The sequence below is a fragment of the Clavelina lepadiformis genome, chromosome 7 (assembly GCF_947623445.1).
Source record: "Clavelina lepadiformis chromosome 7, kaClaLepa1.1, whole genome shotgun sequence".
NCBI lineage: Eukaryota > Metazoa > Chordata > Ascidiacea > Aplousobranchia > Clavelinidae > Clavelina > Clavelina lepadiformis.
The window spans coordinates 18651203-18675616 of NC_135246.1; the positions used below are offsets into that span (position 1 = coordinate 18651203).

Sequence of the window (24414 nt, forward strand, 5' to 3'; positions counted from 1 at the left end):
CATTAATCACTCAAAACTATACGTCGTAAACTGCTCGGATTTTTACAGGTTAGTAGCAAAAACATCTGGCTTCCTGTATACATCATATTTGTAAAACTAAAGAAAGTGCATTTAGTGTAAATTAAGTATTTCTACAAGTGATACATTTCTAGAAATTTTTCTTGTTACACCTCGTCCACGCCGTGCGGAAAACCAGCTGACCGCGAGAAGAGAACACAAGAGAACAGTTAGTCGAGTTAGTGGTGCGTAAATGAGTAAACAAAAACGATACGCTTCAATGCAGGGAGAGTGAAAAATTATGAAAATATGATAATATTTCAAAAATTACAAAATCCAACTTTATAAAACAAACATGGACAGATATCTGAACATTTTTTAGAAAAGGTCACTAATTTCAAAACCGAAGTCAGCTTGTATGATAAAAAAGACAAATGTTTCGCCAACAGTTTGGGCATCATCAGTCGTATTGAAACTGTCTGAATAATGCAGATATATTTCTGTTTTTACATGCTACTAGCTGATTTTGGTTACACTTCACTTATTACCTTACAAGTGCACAACTTACGACCCAGTGATCGCCTGTCATTACCAATCGTTGTTAAGTATTGTTAAGTATAGTTAAGTATGTTAAGTATATTTTTCACAAACAGTTTATATACAGTTTGCGAAAAAGTGTACCATTGCTATTAACAAAAAACTCTTTGGAAACGTTTTTCGTTTGAACATTGGACCGTTTTGATCAGCGAAATTCAAATAAAAACTGCTCTAACATGACTGATTTAGAGAAAATCTATTTAGAGAAATTATAAAAGCTTAATCTCTAATCGGCGCAATCAAAATCCGCCTACTTTATTTGTTGGGGAAGACATGTAAACACTCATAGTTTTCAAATTTTTTAAGCAAACGTTTATAACGTAAAAAGTCCGCTTTAATCTAAGTAAAAATAATAAAGTATACAGCATATGTACAGTATCATGATACATATACGGTTTACATTTCCTAATTAACACAAGCAACTGAAGCAAATGCCATGGTTATTCTATACTTTTGCTGCAAAGAGTCTTTGTAGGTCTAACTAAATTCAGGAAACAGTTTGTGAAATTGAAAATCTAATTTTATTGTGTTTTGTGTGCTGGTGGAAACTGTGAATTACGTTGTTTCAAATTGATCTAAAGCTGCAAAAATACAAGGTCCCATTTAAATACATACGCAAAACTAACTACAGTTTCGTAACCTGTCCCGTACGTAGACGTGTGTCAACTCTGTGCACGCAAAATTGATTTTACTGAAATATATTTATTTTGACGGTATATTTGGTAAACCAACACAACACTCAAGTTTCAACTTGTTTTTGTTTCTTTCATGACATGATTAAATAATTTAATCAGTATTAACATAGTCGCAAAAAAAACAAACAATTTACATAAAAACATTGTTATAAATTGCTATTTCTTATTGTTTCTTATGATGGACAAAGATTTTAGCCAACTAAAGGAATAAAACAGAGATATCATCACTGTAAGGTGCTCTTCCGAATTTTGAAAGTCGAATTTTGAAAGTTGAAAGAAATTCAATATGGAATCGCATTATTTGAAACGTCTTTGTTCACGTCAAAGACGCGAAAATATGATATGAGAGGAAGCCTCATGTACGGCAATTTGAAGTCTTTCGTACACTGTATCTAGTTTGCATATTGTTTATAAATATGTACGTATATAGGCTGCACATGTATACACGATGCATGTTGAATGTTAACATATTCAAATTTTAGGTTGATTTTGTGCAGCTTATTAAAACTTTTACACTAGTAGTAATTTCTGTTTGTAAATCTCGTTAGTGGAACGTCTTTCAAAGCATCTGCATTACGCACAGCTTCAATAATATTTTGTGTTTTTATACCAATATGCTAACTACTTGGTAAAATCATGCAAGTAAATAGTTTTGGTAAAGTGTGGAATGCTCACAAAACTATTTTGGTAAATACACAAAGTACAATATTATAAACAACCTTTCAACGACTTCCGGCATGGTATATAAGCTTTCACATTTCGGTCCAGACCTTTGTCTTAAAACGAGTTACTCTAATAAACTTCTGTATATTCTACGCCTCTACAGTGTGTCATTTTGTATGTTGTCGCTCCCAGGAAATCATTGAATTTTTCCTTACAATATACAATCCCCCTCCTGGGGTTGTTGAGTTTGATCCGGAAACTCGAACACAATAGTAGCCAATACCCAATACTCCAACAGTATTGGAGCCAAACCAAAAGCCTTATAGGGCTTAGGTTATAGGCCAAAAGTCTTTAGCCATTATTTTGCAAATGCTCTTGCTGCTCATGCACGCAATATACATGTGCAGTGTCCATTTGATCATGGTCAAAGCATGGGTTCAAGTGGCTATCAGGGAAAGCTAATACAGGCTACCTGCCTGTACTGGCAAAGCCCTGCGTTTTTATCCGGATATCTTGGCTTAATTTGAATAACTTTAAACTAATTAATTTTGAATAGAAAATCTTGAAACAGAATTTCAAATAATTTTGCAATTTTGCTGTCTATCATTCCTATACATAAACTAAATGATAAAAGAAAAGGTGGTAACTGATAAATACCTTCAGCATTCAACAGCATCGAAGAGTAACTAAGATTTTATGTCAATTTATTTACAATCGTTAGATATCTTATGTAGGCTAATAAATTAAAAAGGAGTCTGGAAACGGAAAAGAGAAATATCACAACAACTGTCGTGATTGACGAATAGAGTCTCTTCGCCCGAGTTTTATTGAAATGTCGTTAAGAATTGAATTCTTGCCTGTACTTACTGACGTATGTTCGTAATGCCACCCTTTTTCGCAGGCAAATCGAATTTCACCTAAAAGTAAAAAATTACATAAGCCTCCAACTTCTACAAGTTAAAAGCTCGATTAAAGGAATTAATGAATTTACCTGATGTGGTTTCTGCGTTAAATCTTATATATAACATGTCAGCAGTAACAATATTACATTATACAATTGGCCCTAGTTTTCTTAGATCGAATATTCATTGATACGGACATTATTTCAAAATTAAAAAAGAATGTACATATACTGTACGAGTATATATATTTATTTAAGAGTTATAATTCAAAACGTCACGAAAGACATAGCTCTAGGCCTCTATAGAACCATTGCTATCACTATTTCAAAGCAACTTTATCTTCCCCACCTTTTATATGCTAAAGTAATTCAATATTTGTGAACCAAAGCTATCATGTAATACATCACTGTATATAAATGCAATAGTTCGACTGTATAACCTACAAACCTATGGTGTAAATTTTGTCGACACACGTACAACTTGATAGATTGTCTAGTGACATGAAATCGTCATCGCTTCGGGCGAAATATAAGCAAGGACAACCAAATTAGCAACTGAATTTACGAAACATGAAACAATTTTCTGTTATGTTGTTCTTCAGTGGCGCGCTAAAGTGATGTCTATAGCAAGCCGTAAAAGATTTTCAGGCAAATAGCATGATGTGGGTTTTCTAAACAAAGACTGATTAAGAGTGGGCAAGAAGGCCATTGCGCAATATACGGAAGTAACAATGCTGTTTAAATGGAAGATTTTGCTCAAGTTTTGGCAAAGCAAAGCTCAGCACTTCTTAACCATTAGGAGCAGGTTTTTCTTGTTGATGGCTGTGGTTGTGGTCTGTACGTTATTTGTTCATTTCGTCTTAATTCGAGACATGTCTAATATCAAGGAAAGAGACAAACTGCCTCATATGACAAGTAGAATAGCACTGAGCAAACCAACAACCACAACAAAAGTGGCGGCTAAAACAAAGAAAGACACCAGCAAAGAAAGTTATCACAAAGAAAATAAACGAAAATCTTTTCGTCATATTCCGAAGAGAAAAGAAATCTCGTTTAAGTCAAAGCGAATGGTGATTGTTTTGTAAATTTTATTGTAATTATACGTATGGGACGTTTAGACTCTCTACTACAGAGTACATGAACCACCAATGTTACAACCAAGTTTACGAATTTAGACCTAGTATAGCTTATTCAGCTACATATAGCTCGATATATAAATAGCCATATGTACAGCTATACGTATTTATTTTGTCCACTGATATGTCGGTTTGTGTTACTAAGAAAGTCATCCACACAATTACACAAGGTAAATTTTTCATAAAACAAACCTTGCATTGATCGACAGATGGCAGCTGAGGATCTTTCGCTTCGTGAGCCTAGTCACGTGACCAAACAAAGATTCGATGCAAGGGTGCAAACCATCGCCGGACGGTGCTCGAGAATTGACCCGGAATTTCGTATCAAATGGCAGCAAGTAAAAGAAAAAGGTCAACATCCAGAAATTACTACTGTAATGAGTGTTTTGTATTGTAAGGTTAATCAAAATATTCTGCATTGAAAAGTGTCCTGATATCAAATGCACAAAGCGAGAAACGCTTGCTTACGATGTCTTTTCGAACAGTTGTTTATATAATATAGATTTCGTCGATTACGAATACAACAAACAGTATTATGATAAACGTATCAAGGATCTGCCTTAAGCCTGTTGTTTAGAAAAGATATAAAAATTACAATGAGAATGTCATTGAAGCAAAAAATTACCTCAGGGGCGCCCACTGACGGATATATCGGCAGTTACCGACATCGCACGATGCTTTGTCAAGTGTTGAAAGCCGGGAGTTCAACATGGAATGACGTTTTCTGGAACTTGCGCGCTCCAGGCGAGGCAGCGAGGGAACAATTTTGGGAAAAAGCCATCCACGGCAACGTGAACGCTTTCGAAGAATTAGAAGCAGCAAAAAAGTTGGAAATCTGGAAAGTAACAGTCGCTAAAAGCAAATTTTTGACCAGCCGCACACAATGCTTTTACCAAGCAGTAACGTATAGTCCGTTAGGTGTCGGCCAAGGACTTTAATTGTATAACCTAGCATGGTACTTGAGCAACTTTAAGCCTCAGATTCATAACAAATCAGTTTATTAAAACTTTCCTCTTCTCATATTGCAGGACCAAGCCTCAGCTATCATGGTCAATGTTCGCCATCCCTTTGCTAGGATGATATCAGGTTGGAGAGACAAATGTCAGCAGGTTTATTACTATAATACTTGGTTCAAGCAATATCCTGAACTGAAGAAATACACAAATATGTATGGGAGGTGGTGAGTATTATGTTGCTTGCGCAGTCCTGATCGTGATATAAACGCGCTATAACCTACATCCCTTAATATTTACCAAACTAAAACAGGAACAATGAAAATACCAAAACGGAAAATAGGTCACCAAACTGAAAAAATGCCAATAGAGCAGAATAGGCCATACCAAAATTAATTTTACCAATTGACTAAAGCCGGATGTAACAAGATAGAAGTACCGATAGCAGGAAGAAGAAGTTACAAGAAATCACAGAACAGTAAGTTTTATTATCACAGGATGCCAGTAGAAGAACATTGTAGCCTAATATATAAGCTTAACCAAAATAAAATTTATCGAACCGGAAAATACCAAAATGGCATTTAATTTGTAACAAATTTTTTTTTTATTGTTCAATATTCTTATTCTTCTTTTAGCAACCTGTGATATTAACTCTTATTGCTCTGTGAATCATGGCAATGTATAACGGAAACTTATTGCGAGTAAATATTATTTAGGTAAGGCTAAGTTCTCCTTAAGTACCCTATTTTCTGAATTGGTATATTCCAGTTAGGTTATTACCAGTTTTGGTACATTTATTACTAACATTTTCTTGTGACCAACCAACCTTTAACGCATAATTAGGCTTTAAAAGGTTACATTATTCAGAATAGACACGACAGTAGGCCTATACTTACATATATTTTTTATTTCAGGATAATTTCCCGTTTGATCTTTGTTTATATCATAACCTTTTTTTAGGCAAGGACCGGGACAATATTTCATCGAGTGGAAAGATTTTGCCCGGTTTATAGCAGACCACGGCGACAACAGCAGCTGCCTTGACCCCCATTTTAAGCCTATCGCAACTACTTGCGACCCTTGCGTAGTGCCGTTTAATTTTGTCATTAAACTGGAAACTTTCGAAGAAGGTAAGTTGAATTAAAACTATCAACTTGAAACAACAATTAAACAGTTTCAATGAGACCCTTTGGACCCTCTTATTTTTGCTTCCTTGAAAGACGCTGCGTGGATTTTAAAGAACATACTGAAGACAAGTGCCAGAGTTCTCCGTTTACACAACTCCAGCAGTTGGAAGAGGGAATCCCCCAAAGACACGATCAAGAAATACTTTTCTCAACTTCCAACGAATCTTATAAAACGCTTATATGATGTCTATGAACAAGATTTTCTTTTATTTGATTATACTTTCGATTTAAATAACTTAACTGCTGGCGGCTGGTAGCTTAGTTCTTTTTCAGTAATTTCTCATCCATTTGGATTCTATATTAAGTTTAAGGAAAATTAGTTTCAAAGATGATTTTGATCAAAAACCTCCCTAACTCCTATTTCAAGCACTTCGAAAAAGTTGAGGGTTTATTGGCTGTTTATAATAAGCACCAATAAAATGCCACTAGTGAATGGCAGTGACTCCTTTATCAGAAAGAAGGTGTTCTTCCCAGGCAAAACTCTTTGTTGCCTAAATAATGCCAAACAATTGTTCGTGAGCATGTTTTTTTTTGTGCTATAGCCTAACTACAACGGTTAGCATCCTAACTTTCGTTCCGCATAGTTAATGGCGAAAAATAAACAATACAATACAAAAACCAAGAATAGTAAACCGAAGCATGTGTTAGACGACTGAATTCGCTAAAAAATAAACACAACCCTTTATAACGGTGTTATCAGTAGAATGGCTCAGAAGGCCGGAAAAACGACATGGTTAGTGAGTGATGGAAGACGCCGTTTGCATTGTTTTCCAAGTTGTGATATTGTAGTTGTATATCTGCTATTTACCGCGCTATTATTAGTAAAAGGCCTTCTTTACCATAAGTTCTTCTCAGTTCACGACAAAATCTATTAAAGCACAGTTGTTTGACAATCTATTCCGTAAACGTGTTTTCCATCTTAAACCTTTGAACTCATTGTACTAAGATAACCTCATTAATTGTCAAAAACGTGACCTGCATTGCATTATGAACTCACCAAATTCGAAACAGCCTGGTGTGATTGACAACTTATTCGCCAGGCACGTTTTCTGCACGATTAATAACCGCACTGTCATTCCAAAATAGACAGCGTTGACTGAACTTATTTCCTTCAACGATTTGTCGTTAGAATTGACACTTAAACTATAAATCTTCGAGTCCTCCATTTCTGTTTTGATAAAAACACATTTCGCCTCGATTTGGAATCTTATTTCTGCAATGCTCTCACTCAGTGTATATATGTACCGTTGCATGCTATTTGTGCTTGTGCGTGCATGTTTTAACACGCACAGAGTGGGAAAATGAGAACGATTATGAATGATCAAGAATAATATAGATCGATCTCGTGTATTGTGAAGAGATGTGTTGTTGGCAATTGGGTTCCTAAAATCCTTTCCTTTGAACAGTAATATTGTTGTAATTTTTCGTGTTTGTCTGAAGTAATAATGAAAAGCATTAAAAGTGAAATTAATCAGAGTCTCTGTATTTAATATTGTAATAATCTATTCGACCGAAGTCTAGGAAACCTCTAGACAGAATTCGCAACTTTATAATTGTTCTTAAGAGTCTGATTGCATTATAACATAATATTTATTCTACACTCTAACCAGTGTATTCCATAAGCACTGCAGTCACACAACCTTCAGTTACAGTGGCCAATAGAAATCGCAAAGCGTCATGATAATAGTGGCGTTGTGATATTTTTATTTAAGGAGTGGGTGTCTAGCGTCCACTAACGCCACAAAGTATAACAAGTATTGTAAGCAAATTTACATTCAACATCGAAACACATGTAAACAATACTAGGTTAGTAATCTATAATTAAAGCATTTGACTAAAATTAAACAGCAGATTGCTAGGGTTAGATATGAAAATCAAGGACATGAATGGTAAATAGCAGTGGCCAGGTGATAAACTTCGATCAAGTTGAAACTTTAACAAGTTACTTCAGTTTAAGTTAAGCAAGCTCATCGGGAAAATTGTAAAAATTAGGTAAAAATCGTGAGTGGAGAACCGTATTTATCCAGTTTAAAGTTTACCAAGGACATTGATCAGGCAAAGTTTAAACAAAAATATGCTGGCAATAATTGTTATCATTATCTTATCACATCACTGTCGGTTAATTTTGCATTTCAAGCAATGAATATTGACACTACTCACCATGAAACACCAAAACAATACAGCTTGATTACTTTTGATAAGTTATTATCCTATATATTCAAACTTGGAAGAAATTCACGACACTTAAGTAATATGACACAAAATATATGAACAGCATTTGAAAAGGCGTTTAGGTATAAAAGCCCTCAAGTAGGACGAAACTAAATTAGAGACTAAATGTATGATAATAATAAATTCACCATATGACAATACTATGAGCAGAATTGGTTTGGTCTCGAAACATTTTGCATAAAAAGTGAAAGTGGGGCTTCTTACCCAAAGCTTAAAACAAACATTCTTGGACTAATTTTGGTGGATTAACCCCAACATACCGGAACGAACATTAGTAGCAAGAGTTAAACATACAAAGAATTCTCCACAATTGCACAAAATGATTCAATAATGCATAAGATTAGAAATAACAATAATAATGAATAATTTTAAGATAAAACAACCAAAATATTTTCAACATATTTAGCAGACGTTTCGCCAACGCCAAAAAATTAGGTTAATGTTTTAAACATAACCAGCAATTAAATAGACACAATACAGCACACGTAGGGCACAGTTTCAATGAAATCCATTAAAAGTAGTGTATAAAATCATTTAAAAATTACTAATTACGTTTGAGGTTCAAGCAGAATTTTAGCATTTGAGGCAAAATTTTCTCTAAAATAGTATAGAAAATAGTTTGGATTTCAATTTGTTTGACTTTTGGTCATTCAAATTCTGATGGATGACTGTAAATGTAAACAACTTCAGAGATATTAACTCATTAGAACCACTTCAAAGAGCGAGAAAGTCATCCTTTCGCCTGTGGTACTCATCCAAGCGAAGTTTAGAATATCTATACAATAAGATGGGAGACCGTTGTAAGAAAATGCATACAAGCAAATAAACAGAGATAAAAATCACGAAAATTAATAACCGAAAGAAACAGATTAAATCTTGATGAAAATACACAATGAATATTATGACAACGCAGAACTCACTCTTTATAATCAAAATCAATTGTTGAATATTTTGCTTGCACCAGCGCCCAAATTCCCCAGCTCAGATGAGAAGCCTAGAAAATATTTGCTCATTCTCAGTGCAACATCAACCATTAACAGTGACGTGGTACTGTGGTGTTGGAAACTTTATCATAAGACCGAAAGTCATTATGTGATTCCTCATTGCTCATGCACTGGCTTTTGAGGGAATCAGCATAAGTCGAATTTAACTGACGCATTTTTAACATTCATTTTTTATTAGGTTTTTGAAGTTTAGCCCAAACCACAGAAAAACAAAAGTGTTTAATATCCTACTCAAGGACCTTACTCAAATGTGATAGCAGCAGCACCACCAAGTTTCCAAAGTGTGCTCTTTAATTATATGCATAGTGCTCTATCCCTTACAGAAACAGGCTAACAATAAAAAATTAAAAAAGGTTTTCTTCAAAACACAACCCGCCCGTCCAATCAAACATACTTGGGCAAAGTTGAACAGAAAACGTCAACATCCTTACCAGTGCAAATTTGTTCACTTGCTTATAAAGAATATCAACTTTATCGTCCATTTGACTTGTGTCTGTGCATCCATCAGGAAAGTTATATTGATACCAAGCATGAAGGTAATGTCTCAACCACTTCAATTGAAAGTCTTTGCCAGGGTACAAGTTGTAATCAACGTCATCGATGCCTGGATAACCATAAAATACCGGCTCAAAAATTCACAATTAATTTTCATGGGAATCTTTCACATACACAGAAAACTTTTACTTATGGGATTTGTGAGGTTTCATGTTACAATAAAATAAATGAAAGTTTTAGTATCCTTTACATGTAAAGTGCCAAGGTCTATTTCTACAAGCCCTTTCTGCAATTTAGACGCTTTTATTCATTGATTACATTCGAATCTCCTCAATGCGACCGCCCGAAAAGCAAAGTAATAACATTTCAACAAATGATGGTAAAATATTGGAAGCAATTTTCCTCTAAATATTAGCTGTACATGTTCGCAGAGCGAACTTTTGTTATTTCGCTGTTTTTGATCTGCTGCCATGAGTGTATGCTTAACAATAGTTTATTATTCTAAAAAATTCAAATTTCTGAAGGATTTATTTAACTAGCATTTCTGCGCTCCTAAATTGTCTGTGTACAAATCATGCAAGACTCCTACGCTAGGGCACAGCTAAGAGGTAGCAAGATTTATAAGCAAACATCATTAGATGTCTGCATAGTTTCATACCTGCAAACTCACAGAAGTGATTTCCAATATCATAGGCTTGATAGTTGAACCCGGCGTATTCATAATCTATAAAACTTATCTTCTCTAAAAAAGTTTACATATACAAGTTACAAGCACAATTATTAATTGTGATTAATTGTTAGTTAAAAAAAGAACTACGGTATCATAAGACACAATATAAAAATAACACCCATTTGAAAACTACTACAGATTATTTCCTACCTGCGTGTTCGTTATAAATGACGTTATGCAGAAGGATGTCATTGTGACAGAATACGATTGGTGAATTTAGGTTCGTTAGACAACTTTCCAACTCGTCAACTTCTTTCCTTAAAACTTGGTCCTCATTCTTTCTTGCTACAGTCAAACCACCGTCAATAATGCTGGAGACAAAATCGAAAAGGATGAAACGTGCATGCACAATAGAACATCTTATGGCACTCAACAAACATGGAAATTCCAAACCTATCGGAAGCAAAAGCAATGGCCAGGAATTTCCTCATCAAAGGAAACGCGGTTGGTTTCGGAGGTGGATCCGCTTTTGTGGGAATTGAATGAACCCGTGCCAACTCCCCAGCTAAAAGTCTGAAAAATTTAGGATAAAAATCAACAACTCATGAGCATCCAAACAAAAATGTAACGCCACTCCACTAGATGAAGAGCGACAGTAGTATGCGTACTTGTACACAGAAGGCAGTCTTACAGTTTGACAAGTCAAAGTAATCCCCTTAATAAATTCATAACAAAGTCCATTGTTAAAAACACAGTAGAGAGATGGGGCACATCCATATTGTCTCAAAAGGCTGAAAGATTTTACCTTTAATCATGCATTGGAAGAAAACATAAAACACATGATTACCTCAAGTAAACTGATGACATCACAAAGATCAGACAATAACAAGGTTATAGTTAAGTGTTTATTCATAGTTTAGCACGGAAACTGATACATGTGCAATAAAACTCAAGTGGTTGAAGATTTTAAACTGCTATTGAAATTCTCTACATAGTCACCTCTTCTTCGCGGTCTAAAAATATCTCCGTTCCATTGCCGTTCACTCGAACAAGGATGATTTCTCCCTTATTATTTTTGTAGTGAAAACCGAACATCTTATTTGTGATTCCATTTGAAAACACCTTAATTATATATTTAATAATGATTTAATGAACAAAAATCGCTTTCCTGAAGGTTGCCTATCTGGCCATTTATTCCATGGCAGCTGACTTTACCAACCTAAGATATTCACGGGCATACATGAACTTCATTGATGACCATCGCAAACATGCATAGTGCATATAAATTATTTAGCAGTATTAAATATATATATTATTGCTATCTTAAGATTAGGAAAGAGGCACCAATAAATACCAGTAGCCACAGTTTAAACTTCAAAGTGCAAAAACACCAAATTGAGAAACCAACAATATTGTGACTTGAAAGCCATTAAGTAACGACCAATCAGTCTCTTTATAACATAAATTTACTCTATAACAAAGCATTGACATCAACATGAATATCATTTAATACATTTTAAATCATTTACTACATACTGTAGTAATAGATTTTATTCGGTGAATTTAGGTTGAAGATAATGTAGCTTTCAAGGTAACACATTAGGTTGGAAACACACGTAACTTTAACTTCAATATAGTCAGGTATAAAATAAATGCCATTTCCATTGAGCATACATTAGCAATATGGCGTAGCAAGTATATTCATCTTCATATCTACTGACTGATTGTTCAAAAAATGTTTCTTGGCCTACATGTCCACTGATACAATCATTGAAGCTATAAAAAATAACCACGCCAGATGTTGTAATTCGATTGAAATACCTGGGTTTTTATGCCACTCTCTTCCCAGTTAGGCCGAACAAGCTTTAATATACCTTTAGCTCCATCTAATGCATTTTCTAGATCCACAAATACCTCTGATTTAATGTAAGACTGCATTTTTCACCGCTCTACTTGTAAAAAGGTCTAGTGCAAAGAAAAATTTAACAAACAGATTAAATATTTAAACAATGTCCAAACAATCTCAGGGTAGAAGCTATTTAATGAATCCACTATAGGCCCAACTGATTTCGGATAAATTAAGTGGTTAAGTAATAATAGTACAGCAAAAATATGACGGAAATTTACAGTCAGTGTCAGAAATAGGTAAATATATACTGGTTAATTAATTTATCGTTAAATTATGCCATTATGCTAGACTAATTCTGTAGATAACAATAAGATTTGTTCGTAGATCATAGTGGGCATGCAAACACTGACACAGAGTTTCTGTCCGACCCAAAAAACTTGCAAGACAAGAGGTTGACTCATATGATAACGAGATTCTTAGTTCAGACAAAATTATTGTTTGTTCTCATTCAAAAATTTTATCAAATCAAACCAAACTCAGTTGGTTGTAAATACAGCTTTATACAAGTATATATTATTTATTTGGGGATTCATTACCTTACATTCATTGTACTGCATGAAAATATATATTTAGAAAAAGCATAAAACCCTTGCTCAAAGGCGATGTCTAGCTTTTTGTTTTATAATCCGACAACGACAAGAAGACAAAAGTAACAACAAAAATACTTCTGTAAACTCTTTTACCACCAATTGTTGTTCAACATATATAATAGACGACATTAAAAGCAAACGACATTAAACGACATGTAATATTTGAAATATCTATTGCACAATGCTAATTATTTTAAGAGTCTTTTTTATTCTGAAATTTTGTCACAGGGCTTACAGTCTGTCTGCTTGTTTTAATCTCTCCTCAAGTTTTTTGGAATAAATGTCCAATTTATAAGCTGCTTGTTCTAAGGCTAACACACTTTCTTCTATTTGGTCGATTTGATCCAAGTAGGGCTGCAAGTCTGAAAATTTTTGGTTTACTTCATGTAGATTATCTCCAACATTCTTTGCAATTTTGAGCATCACTTCGTATTTCGAAGCTGTTGCCACGTTCATCTGTTTAAGGAGCTCGTAATCCTCTATTGTTGCATCAGCTTCTCCATTTAAGTAAAGTGCAAGTTTAGTAAACATATCTTCACAAAGGGAATTTAAGGTACTATTTGCTTCTGCCGCGTTTGGTTCCTTCAGTTCTGATATGCTATTCGAGCTGGCTTCTTCAAATATGTCACTTTCGCTGTTTGTTTCTTTAGAAATGGAGTCAGCATTCTCGTCACAGGTTCCCACCTTCTTTGTCATGTCCACATCTTCTCCTTTAGAATACGCTTTAACAACTTCCTCAGCTTGTCTCTCATTGGAAGAGTCATCCATGTTTCTTTGCTACTAATATAAACTATCTGGTAAGCTTTGCAGTTTTCAAAGTGTTCCTTATAGCAAGCTGAAACTAAAAGGACAAAGGAGTGCAACTATCACTGGATGAGAATGGAAAAACAGCACACAACTCAGCCTAATAATTTGTACCGGTATGTTAAGGCACATGAGCAACAGGAAAATAAATCCACATGATCATTAAAACCTTGCAATAAACCGCAACTGAACATGAGCTACCGTTAGTGTATTTTATAGCTTTTCTTGTTGCGAAGATGACGAGCAATTTAATATGGTAAGGAAAAATAGCGCTGAAAAATTTCCTTACACTAACAACTAAAGCCTTTTAAAAAAATATATTTACAATTTTTTGTTTCGGGGATTCCCCTTTGATCGTTTTCTGATAAAAACTTGATAGCTTGCTTTTCACGATTTCTTTCTATAAAACTTTAAAAAAATACTGTAGGCTTATTTCCATGCAGTCATGATACTGCACCAGCGCCAAGCCTGAAGTTTTGCTTCAAAGTGCTGACGGCTGACTCTAAATTTTACTTTTTTACATCATATTACTGAAATGCCATTTTTGGGTCTAGTCACTCTAGTGTAGATGTGCACAACCACAGGATACATTTGTATACTAGACCCAAGCTACTCAAGTTGTGACGTCATTTGGTTGTACACTTCTGCACTAAAAGCCACTTTTTTTCTTGAGGCTCTGCCAAATTTTCATGTCTTATTTACAGTATTTATATCGTTGTTGCAAATTTATTTGTAACCACATGTGTCAGCACAATATTTTTCCTTCCACAAATGCTCATATGAAAAACAATATTGAGCTTGCAAATGACAAACTCTGCAGTCTTGTTATATGGGCTAGGCTTTGTGTTAAGTTGGAAGGGTATCGTATACTTTCTTAACTTCTTTGATTAAGATTGCAGCAACTAAGCTAGGCAACTTGGCAATTTTTATTTTGTACTTTATCACCCAATAGGCTACCTTTCAGTGTGGTACTTCAAGTACATCGCTAAAAATAGGTTATCACGTATCAGGTTTATTCCAAGATTTTTTTCGTTTTAACTGTATGACAAATATATTGCAGTGCATCAAGAGGAAATGATTAGATGCTCTAAACTTTGTGTTACGTATCTGGCAGGTAGTGTGCATCACCGATGTATTCACAAGCAACCAATTTTAAGGACTTGGGCTTGCCACACTCTTTTTCAACAGCATGAGAATAGGTCAATAGTAAAGCTATTGGCTGTTCATTTTGGAACAGAGCCAATTAAAAGCACCCAGTTAAGTGCCCTTGGAGTGGATTTGAACCCCAATGACACATTCGGACTCATCGCCAATCAGCATAATATCAAGGTGTTTAGTCATCCTCAAGATGACGACACAACAAAATATGTCAAACGTTGTCAAGAAAAATCTGCATTTTGGTATCATGTCCGGTGTAAGAAACTTGCCAGGCAAGGAAAAATCGATGAATGTGTAAAACTTTTTGAAAAAAATATGTTGGAAGAAGACAAAGTACAGCCGCAAGAGTATAATTTTTCAGTGGTTATTGGTGCATTGGGAAGGGCTGGTGACGTCAGGAGAGCTCTAAAGATGTTCAAGAAAGCAAAGGAATATGGCCTTACACCTTCATTGCCATGTTATACCGGAATTTTTAATGCATTTTGCAACGCACACAATGGAAAAGATGTGGAAATATTGAGGAGGTTTTATGAAAAGGTTAAAGTAAAGAAAATTCCCCTTAATCGTATTTCATACAACGCTCTATTGAAAGCTTACGCAAGTCATACTTCCTTGCAAGAGACAATGAGTGTGTTTCGTGATTCCTTAGCAGCTGGAATCGAGCCTGACATAATTACTTTTACAAACCTCATATCAGCCTGTGAGAGTGACAAAGAAAATGGATTCCGGCATGCATGCCAGGTGTGGAAGAGAATGATTTGCTTTGGTTGTTACCCCGCTCCACAAACCTTGGTACAATTGTTAAGGGTGGTTTTGCGATGTAATATTGGTGACCTTGAATTGGCCAACAAAGTTTTGCTGCAGAACGGTGCAGATGCTACAGACATTCAGGAGATCATGAAGAACAACTTCCGTCAATTTCGATGGTTGAAAGGTCAGGAATCATCTCCAAAGAGCTCCAAGCCTTTGGAAAATACTTCACCTGACTTGTTGATGTTAACTGCTCTGCCAGCAAGTGATACAAAGGGATTATTGGAGCATGATAAACAAGAAGTTAATATAAAGAAGAACGATTTGAAAGTCAGCGAGACATCAGGCAATGATGCAGTGGCGGCAGTCGGTAATGTTCCAAGTCTACTACAAACAGGTGCAAAATCAGCGTTAGTCGCAATAACAGAATGTCCAAAACCTGCAGATCGGTTCAGCCTGATCGGCGGTCTTGATGGAGTGTTGGACATCATGAAGAAATACAAGATTCCAGCTTCCGCAAAACTCCTCAGTGCAATTGCTCAAGTATTGGGGCAGACTGACGATGAAGAAAACAAGCTTATGACGTACGCGGAAAAATCTGGCGCAAAACTGGATGTTGATTTCTACAACTGCATCCTTTATAAACGAGCTAAAAGATATTATTATACAGGCTCGCTGGAAGTAATAGAAAGACTCAAGGTAAATGGTTTGGTTCCGAGTTATAGAACTTGGTGTATTCAAGCTCTTTTATGTCGAAATTACCAAAAAGGACGAGAACTTTTGGAAGGCTTTAAAAAGGAAAATATTGAACCAGATCTAATACTATTTCACACTTTAATAATTGCTGCTTTGAAGAATCCAAAAAACTTAACCATTCGAGGATATACTGACGTGCGCTCACCTGATTATGAGTACCTGATTTACATCATCAAACAACTAATGGATTATAAAATAAAGGCAAATGAAGATCTTGTGAGGCTACTTGAGAAAGCTGCCAACTGGCCTGAGGGTTACAGCAGGTGGAAGGTCTGCGATCCTAAATTTGAGAAACGATTTTTAAGATTTCGAAGAGCTTATAAACAATGGTTGAACAATGCTGACGTAATTGTAAATTGACTAAACTAGTTACATCCTATCAAAGAGAATAAATACAGCTGTGACACAACATTGTGAACTTACAGTACTGTGAAATCACAGTACACCTGAAGAAGCAAGCTTATGCTTGCGAAAGCTCGTGTCGAAAAATATAAAGTTAACCTTAAGAGTGCCAAACTATATCCAGTTTCTTATTTTACTTTAAAATTTGGTTAACGCGGGTCAGACAACATCATATAAAACACTGCGATTGTAGTTGTAAGACAACAATTCTCTGTTTTCAATTTGTTTTATTATGTATATATGATGCACATTAAATACCTAGGAACTTTTAATTGCCAATCTATTGCATAAATTTATGAAATCACACATTATAACAGTCTCATATAGGGCATGATGGGACTTTCAGCGAGTACCATAAGACCAATACCACCATGAGCATTTTAAACACTACATACTTGCTGCCCATCATAATTACTGCCATTGCTTCAATTATGAAACAGGCTTGAAGTAAATTCCAGGCTTAACTAAAACTCAATTAAAAATATACAGATCTAGTAATTTCAGCCTTGCAGGTTCGATATGAAATTTCAACGACCGATATAAGGTGTTTCTTATTACAAAGTGAACATCATAAAATCTATCGACCAAGTTAAGTAATGGCGCAGTAAAATGTATAAAAGTTGGACTATTTTGACTTGAAAGACTTTAAATGTTTAAAGCACGACTTAGCTGGGGACATATACAATATAGTCCTGACATGAATTACAACACTACTATAAAGGTCATGCACACAGGAAAATAAAACCATTAAGTACGTAACCAGAAGCCAGTGTCGTGGTTGTAATTATTCACATAAAATTTAATGCCCAATTGCCTGAATTTTTATACGGAATCACGAAGAATGTTCGCACATGAAATATATATGGTGTTAAAAATAAAATACAATTATGTCATAGACAGACATATATCTTGTGCATTTAAAATTAAGTGAGATAAAGTCATACCATTGTAGAAAAACTGAAACTTGTATAAAACACTTAACAATGTACATGAATAAGGCAGAAATTACCATAAAACTCAAATTAAGTAATTCAGTATACACACCACACATAATAGTTGGCCAACCACTAGTTGATTACTTGTAATGGGTGATCAGTTGAATGCTAATGGAAGATATCCATTCAGTTTAACCACACTAAGCGCCATAAGTGAATACGATTAGCCGTTATCTTCAGAAGAGTTTGCACGAAAAGAGATTTTCAAGCGAGAAACACCGATTAAATGGAGATGAAACGCGACAAGAAAGGGATGTTAAAAATTTGCGACTTTTGCAGTGTGCTGGAGATTGGAAAGAAGTTCAAAAATTTGAACCACAACGACATGAAAAGATGCCAGAGATTCTTGGCGGTGCTCGTCTGGGAAACGAGAAGTCTCCAAACCAACATGAGAAGTATCCCCTGACTGCAGTAGACGAGTACTCGCAACCTAAATGATAAATATACAAGATGCATACAAAGTACAAACATGCTCCAATGCCAGTATTTTCAATTATGGTATCGTTTATTTTCTGCCATTGACTATAGGGAGCGACAAGATTGGTGCTAGCCTTGTTATAGCAAAACAAAACTAGAAAAACGTTCAAAAACAATAAACGAACAAAAAAAACGGTCAAGACTAGAAACTTGTCGTCAAAATGTAGCAGAGTTCTAATCTTACCTCCAGAGACGTCTTCTGGCCGCAGGATATCCTTCTAAATCTTCCTTCATAATGAACTTCTTCACACCTATGGCATACTGCTTCAAGTAGTCGCGGTAGTTGACTGTGTGTGCAGTTGTGCCAAATACCTGTAAAAGTTCAGATGCTTACAGAACACTGGTGAGTTACTTCACCAAACTAGGTATATAGTCAGATACGTTATGTTGAATAAACGTAATGCTTATTATTACTGGCATCACCAGAAGGCCATTCATCCTAACATTACCAGATCTGGGAAAAATGCTTTAATTCAAATTACATGGAAATCGCATTATAGCATCCATCTGCATAATCTGTTGTGTGATTATTCCTTTAACGGTCTACGTAAATATTTATTTGTAAGATGTCCTAACCTGATTTGTCGTCAAAATCAAAGCTTTTTCAAGGGGGCACACATGTTAATTTTACAAGGGTACACTTCCAATGAACCCACATAATACCTTTCTGTCCTCCTCTGAGAGCTGACCCTGCAATCTTCCCACGTTCTTGGTCTCCCAATTCCAGGTGTTTTGCAGAAACAGTTGAAGGTTGTGCGTGCTTTCATGTATGCGCTGGTTGTAACGCAGCAGCCTGCGGTGAAACATTGAATCAGGTTGAGCGTGTACTCGTGTAGTGATTGAAAAATAACTGTTAAACGCTTCCTTATGAATGCATATGACTTAAAATATCAACTTACTTGGGCTTTTGGCCAAACATAGTAAGACCTGTGTCGAAAATGTATGCGGGAAGATACTGCATTACAAACTGTATCGTTCTGTAGAGCGTTCTAAGATAAAAGATAAAGCTTGCTTAAATACGACAAAATAGTATTTATTGGCAATAGACTGATCATCTCACAATGTTTTTATCAGCAAGTCGTTCGAATAAAAAATTGATTATTTAAATACCTAAACTTAAAGGAAATATGATTTTAGCAGCTTTCAAATAAAAATGAGCACAAGTCCCATGAAACCACCACATTATACAATCCATGCTAAATCTGATAATATGCAGTAGAACATGGTAGGTTTTTGACGATTTCGGACGTATCAACAATACTTACTTATTTGGAGTTATTTGAAGAAATGGAATGTGGAACACGTCATTCAAAGGATAGGTGTAGAAAGTGTTTTTCAGTATCCCAACTAAATAATATGAAAAATAACCTCACTACGAAGGCCTATAAACAGTGTACGTAGCCATAAATTGCCAACTATCATGATCTATGTAGTACAGCGCTTATAACAACTTTGGTATAATTTACCACAGCAACATACTGCACCCACCCAAATCGCCGAGAGTGATAGGAATCTTATCTCCAACAACGATGTTGTAAATTGGAATAGATTTACGTCGCTTGTGTATGAGAGTGGAGTCAGCTTCAGCCAGACAATTCAGAGACTTTGCCGTTGAATTAACCCGGCTCAGTTGGCTCGAGTCTCCATCTAGAAAACAAACACAGCATAACAGGTGGAGAAAGTTGAAATTACAACACGAGGCATGTAAGCTAAAACATAGACATCTGCCTGGGATAACTTGTAAGCTTGCAGTGTGTAACACAGGCCCAACAAACCCAGGGAAGTTGTCAAAACTCAAGTTTATAATCTAATCCTGTTCTTAGCAATCCTTCATCATTCCATATTTAAAAAACTGTAGAAAATTTTTAGTTTCAAAGCAATATGTTAAGACAATACCTTCATCCATTCCAGACAGTGACGTCATAGACAGGCGTCTGTGCTGCTCATGAGCGACCCCAGTTTTCCAAGCAGCTGCCAGGATGCAATTGACGACGTATTCTGCCGGGATGACATCTATTTTCACTTCACTCTTTGTCCATAGAGAGTGCAGCATCCCCTTGCCATAAGCAAGCACCAAACCTGTAGCCCCATGGAGATTAGAAATCCAACCCTATTGAACAAGTTTATCGCATTTGAAAGAAATCGAAAACTGAGCGAAAAATTTCATGAGGTTTTAAGCAAATCTTCATTCAAGCAAATTCTTTAATTAAATTAGTTATTGATATTATACTAGAAAAAAACGTCATTAATAATGGTAGCAATGAACAATTGGAAAAATGTAGGTGCTTCGCTTTCAAATCAAAGTGAAATTAATATATATGTTCATCTATCAGTATCAAAACTAGCATTATCTTTAAGCACAAATGTCATAAATACACAGTTATAGATGAAAGTGCAATGTACATACAGGCACAGGGTCACGGTATACGGCACCAATGATACTTGGCCTGACAATGCAAATGGGTAGGCCTTCTCCTTCCTTCGCGAGCACCTCTTCGGCGAAAGCCTTAGTTAGAGTGTAAGTGTTCGGCCTGCAAAAACATGCGTCGTGCATGACTAAGCGTTAGTAGAGAGCCTTAATGTGAGAAATGAACTTTTATCTCAAGTTGTTCACTCGTCGCAAATTTCAGTAGACACGCACCTGTCTTTCAGGATATCAGGAGTTAATTTGGTTATCATGTCGTCTGTCATCCACTGCATGGCGTCGTGGAGTTTGTCAAAGTCCCAACCAGTCGGATAAATTTCTTCTCCGATTAATTTCCGATCGCAGTATGAGTAAGCTGGTGTGCAAAGAAATAGAAAACATATCATAACCGCAAGTACAGAAAAGGTAACACCATCTTTGGGACGATAACACGAGCAGTTGTGTAATTGTTTATACTAAGCATCAGATAAACCTGTTGATATATGCACGAGTGACACCAGGTTCTTTATGGTCCGGCAAAGCTTGATAACTGACCGAACGCCGACGGTGTTCATCTTAAATGCCAATCTGTACACAGTGAGACGATCGGTGAAACTCTTGTTGGTATTTTAGAGAAAAAAAAAAAATTCAAATGCAAAAAGCCTACAAGAGTCAAATGGAAATAATGATTGTGTTAAGTTGGTTATACCAGTGTAACACATAATTGGTCACACTGCAGTAAATTTAGTGGTGGTAAATGTAATTTTGTCTTAGAAAGCATCGAGTCAGCAATAAAATTAATCTCAAACAGGTGAACTTTATAAGCTTTATAAAATAAACGACCTTTGCCCAATATAGCAATCACCAACGCAAATAACGTGGTTCAAAAATCAAACACTGAAGTATGACTGCGTAAGCGTTATGATGCTGACCCTGTAAGTGCAAGAGTTTAGTTGACTTACAATTAATTAATTATCAGTAAAAACATTTTGACGCTAAATTCAATAATAGTTGGCACCATGTAGGCGACATTCTGGTGAATAGCAGCAAACCACAAAATACCCGACTAGCGTTGCACCAACTATTCAAAACTCAAGCGATAATCAAAATACATATGAACTGCACTTCAGTTATTTTATCAATATATATACCTATAGATAGTTTTACACAATTATTTCACTAATCGGCCATTGATAAAGTTGTCGTAACATCAAAACTCTGCACAAACTGCACAAATATGTGATAAGCCTGTGCAGTAACACAATATGGTAGTTCTACCAGAAAATACATTTATTGTCGTTATACACTGTCAATCAAGTCTCTTGCATACTGGGAGTTACGTGAAAACTTCCTTCAACAAATAACCGGATATTATTTTTAAATCTAATTGTAATTTAAAGGCACTTTTTTTACCATGCAATTAAGGCCGTGTGCAGGCCTAGATCTGACTTTTTTTTTGTAATATCTGTTTAGCATTGGTAAAACACTAACTCCAATACTAAACATTAGGCAAGAAACTAAACATTATGTATTATGTTAAACAATACCTATATCAAATCTAGCAATCCAGCAATACAACATATCCATCATCATACCTTAAATGCTCGTCAAATCGGACGGTAGCGGCGCAGTGCACGAAAATGTTAACTTCTTCCTGCAATAACTTAAGGTTTTCCTCACTAAGGTCGAATCCAGTCTTTTCGAAATTACTTGGCAAGGTGACAATTTTTTGCAGAAAATCAGGTTGCTCTTTGCGTAATTTATCAAATACCTACAGAAAAAAAGGTATACAATACATACATACATTAATATTATTAATTATTAATATTATATATATATTAGTTTAAATGCCTTAAGATATTTCAAATGAAGTCAAAAATAAAACAAAAAAACTCTTAACAAACCAATTGACTGTTAGACTGAAACTAGCAATTGACCAAGTGTTGGGGTTCTTAATCAAGGTAAAATTACTCATTAATTAAGAATACAGTTACGACAGTTTATCTACATAATACATATGTATTTAAGTCGCATTAACAATCGTAAAAATTCATTTTAAGTGTTGCATTTTCTTGTTAGGTCAATTAAATATCAACAAATCGCATAAAGGTAAGATAAGGTTAAGAATCATAATCTAATTCATGCAACCAAACGAAATAACATGCAATGCCGACCACTTACTGGAAGTTTGCCATACTGCTCCATCCTTTCAATTACGGTCAGGTTTCTTTTTTCCCTGACAAAGACCAAAATCTTTTTCACGTTGGGGCATTTTCTCAGTATTTTCTCAATAACACATTGGCCTAGAAAACCTGTTGCACCGCTGACAGCAACAGTTTTGTCGGCAAAAAATTGCGGTATACTTGGATTGTTGATTTTATCCTAGACAAAGAAAAAGTCAATTTTACAAATGACAATTGTCCAAATAGCCTACATATGTAGCATGTTTCTAGATCTGGCTAATAACTAAGCATGCTTATAAATTCATGACATTATTTCATTTTTACAAGCTTATTCATGTATAATTATATGTCACTCTTTGTACATTTCTAGAATAGGCATCATAAGCAAAAACACACAAAGTAAAACTGCCCATTCAACAGATTACAAGGTTACCATACATGATACTGTATTGACTCGATCGTGAGCAATATTTAGTAGGCACTAAAAATTAATATAAACCACCCTTAAACACAAGGCACAGTAAGCTTCTGAAACTGAAAAAATTGACGCACACATTCACCATAATCGTATGATCCTACGTGGTTTAGTCTATTTTGTGAGAAAGGCAAAGAGCTTCTGACAAAGAAAAGAAAATATAAAAAAGAAAATTATGCTGATAAAGTGTACAGTTATCAAAAAAAACAGCGACAGACAAAAAATGTAAGCCGACATCAAATGTAAGCTGCCCTTAAATGTAATCTGCAAAAATGATGATTCAAAAAAATTTATAAGCTGTTATTTACAATCGATTCAATACATTAGGGCAAACCATTTCTTGCTACAATGAGACCAGCCAAAAAGCCAGTGCTTCTGTATTAATGTGTAGAAAGTAATTCTAATTCTGTGCAATCAGTAAGATTTAAAGAGAAGGCTACCAACACAATGGAACATACATACCTGATATTGATCTGACATCCTTGTGATTATGGTTTTCCGTTTGAAGCAAAAAAGCACAAAGAATCTAACATACCGGTAATTACGGAAGCTTAATTCAGCATTAGAAACTGTTAAAGACAAACAAATTTTTTTAAAATGACATGTAAGCTACATCATAACATGCAAAATATCACAATACATATCAAAAAAATACACACAGGACTAGGTACAGTAGGCCAATTCATATTTATTTATGCAATTAGCTGAATACATAAACGATAACAGACATTAAACTTGATATAAGTGCACAAAGTCATCCGTTCGTTGTGAGTGAAAAACAATACATTTGAATACCGTCATATACCAAATTAAAAAGGATATACCTTATGATAGCTTTCAACAAGAAACTGTACATGCAAATGCAAAGTTTGGCATGACAGCATCAAGTAGTCAATTTGGTTCTTAAACAATCAATCAGAATCAAATTAAAAGTACAGTGAGCACTTAAGTCTGTAAGCGAGTCCAGCGCATTTGTGCATG

At 35.2% G+C, this 24414-nt stretch overlaps 5 protein-coding genes and 1 long non-coding RNA gene across 6 annotated transcripts; 2 read left to right on the forward strand and 4 right to left on the reverse strand.

Annotated features, from left to right (window-relative positions):
* Window positions 1–2639: 2639 nt before the first annotated feature.
* LOC143465825 (uncharacterized) lies at window positions 2640–3192 on the reverse strand. The gene is made up of 2 exons (XR_013118666.1): window positions 2944–3192; window positions 2640–2869 (listed from the first exon to the last, which is right to left on the reverse strand). It is a non-coding gene; the product is annotated as an uncharacterized LOC143465825 (long non-coding RNA).
* A 243-nt stretch (window positions 3193–3435) lies between these two features.
* On the forward strand, window positions 3436–6562 carry LOC143464843 (carbohydrate sulfotransferase 10-like). The gene is made up of 6 exons (XM_076962863.1): window positions 3436–3923; window positions 4199–4340; window positions 4620–4831; window positions 5018–5169; window positions 5903–6072; window positions 6163–6562. The coding sequence occupies exons 1-6, from the start codon at window positions 3585–3587 to the stop codon at window positions 6384–6386; spliced, it is 1239 nt and encodes a 412-aa protein (XP_076818978.1). The 5' UTR covers window positions 3436–3584; the 3' UTR covers window positions 6387–6562.
* Window positions 6563–7884: 1322 nt separating this feature from the next.
* LOC143465300 (ethanolamine kinase 1-like) lies at window positions 7885–12491 on the reverse strand. The gene is made up of 9 exons (XM_076963523.1): window positions 12352–12491; window positions 11530–11652; window positions 11199–11335; window positions 10984–11103; window positions 10741–10901; window positions 10519–10602; window positions 9797–9969; window positions 9282–9355; window positions 7885–9136 (listed from the first exon to the last, which is right to left on the reverse strand). Exons 1-9 carry the CDS (start codon window positions 12466–12468, stop codon window positions 9076–9078), a joined length of 1050 nt encoding a protein of 349 aa, XP_076819638.1. The 5' UTR covers window positions 12469–12491; the 3' UTR covers window positions 7885–9075.
* A 3-nt stretch (window positions 12492–12494) lies between these two features.
* LOC143465301 (biogenesis of lysosome-related organelles complex 1 subunit 2-like) lies at window positions 12495–14118 on the reverse strand. Its single transcript, XM_076963524.1, has one exon. It carries the CDS (start codon window positions 13795–13797, stop codon window positions 13261–13263), a length of 537 nt encoding a protein of 178 aa, XP_076819639.1. The 5' UTR covers window positions 13798–14118; the 3' UTR covers window positions 12495–13260.
* Window positions 14119–14265: 147 nt separating this feature from the next.
* Window positions 14266–16906, forward strand: LOC143465039 (pentatricopeptide repeat-containing protein 1, mitochondrial-like). The gene has a single exon (XM_076963161.1). The coding sequence runs from the start codon at window positions 14908–14910 to the stop codon at window positions 16855–16857; it is 1950 nt and encodes a 649-aa protein (XP_076819276.1). The 5' UTR covers window positions 14266–14907; the 3' UTR covers window positions 16858–16906.
* Window positions 16907–17106: 200 nt separating this feature from the next.
* LOC143465040 (fatty acyl-CoA reductase 1-like) lies at window positions 17107–24045 on the reverse strand. The gene is made up of 13 exons (XM_076963162.1): window positions 23896–24045; window positions 22957–23157; window positions 22371–22546; window positions 21269–21363; window positions 21013–21151; window positions 20779–20902; window positions 20268–20481; window positions 19860–20018; window positions 19637–19718; window positions 19271–19360; window positions 19035–19164; window positions 18556–18683; window positions 17107–18324 (listed from the first exon to the last, which is right to left on the reverse strand). The coding sequence occupies exons 1-13, from the start codon at window positions 23911–23913 to the stop codon at window positions 18117–18119; spliced, it is 1764 nt and encodes a 587-aa protein (XP_076819277.1). The 5' UTR covers window positions 23914–24045; the 3' UTR covers window positions 17107–18116.
* Between the last annotated feature and the right edge of the window lie 369 nt (window positions 24046–24414).

Coding starts and splice junctions, on each gene's coding strand:
- LOC143465039 (XM_076963161.1), top strand. CDS start 14,908: ATGATTAGATGCTCTAAACTTTGTGTTACGTATCTGGCAGGTAGTGTG.
- LOC143464843 (XM_076962863.1), top strand. CDS start 3,585: ATGCTGTTTAAATGGAAGATTTTGCTCAAGTTTTGGCAAAGCAAAGCT. Junction 4,341..4,619: donor GCAGCAAGTAAAAGAAAAAG/GTCAACATCCAG, acceptor AAATTACCTCAG/GGGCGCCCACTGACGGATAT. Junction 4,832..5,017: donor AAAAGTTGGAAATCTGGAAA/GTAACAGTCGCT, acceptor CTCATATTGCAG/GACCAAGCCTCAGCTATCAT.
- LOC143465300 (XM_076963523.1), bottom strand. CDS start 12,468: ATGCAGTCTTACATTAAATCAGAGGTATTTGTGGATCTAGAAAATGCA. Junction 10,902..10,983: donor ATTGCTTTTGCTTCCGATAG/GTTTGGAATTTC, acceptor TTTTGTCTCCAG/CATTATTGACGGTGGTTTGA. Junction 9,970..10,518: donor TCACTTCTGTGAGTTTGCAG/GTATGAAACTAT, acceptor ATGGTTATCCAG/GCATCGATGACGTTGATTAC.
- LOC143465301 (XM_076963524.1), bottom strand. CDS start 13,797: ATGGATGACTCTTCCAATGAGAGACAAGCTGAGGAAGTTGTTAAAGCG.
- LOC143465040 (XM_076963162.1), bottom strand. Junction 20,019..20,267: donor ACTGTCTGGAATGGATGAAG/GTATTGTCTTAA, acceptor TTTGTTTTCTAG/ATGGAGACTCGAGCCAACTG. Junction 19,165..19,270: donor ATGTTTGGCCAAAAGCCCAA/GTAAGTTGATAT, acceptor GTTTCACCGCAG/GCTGCTGCGTTACAACCAGC.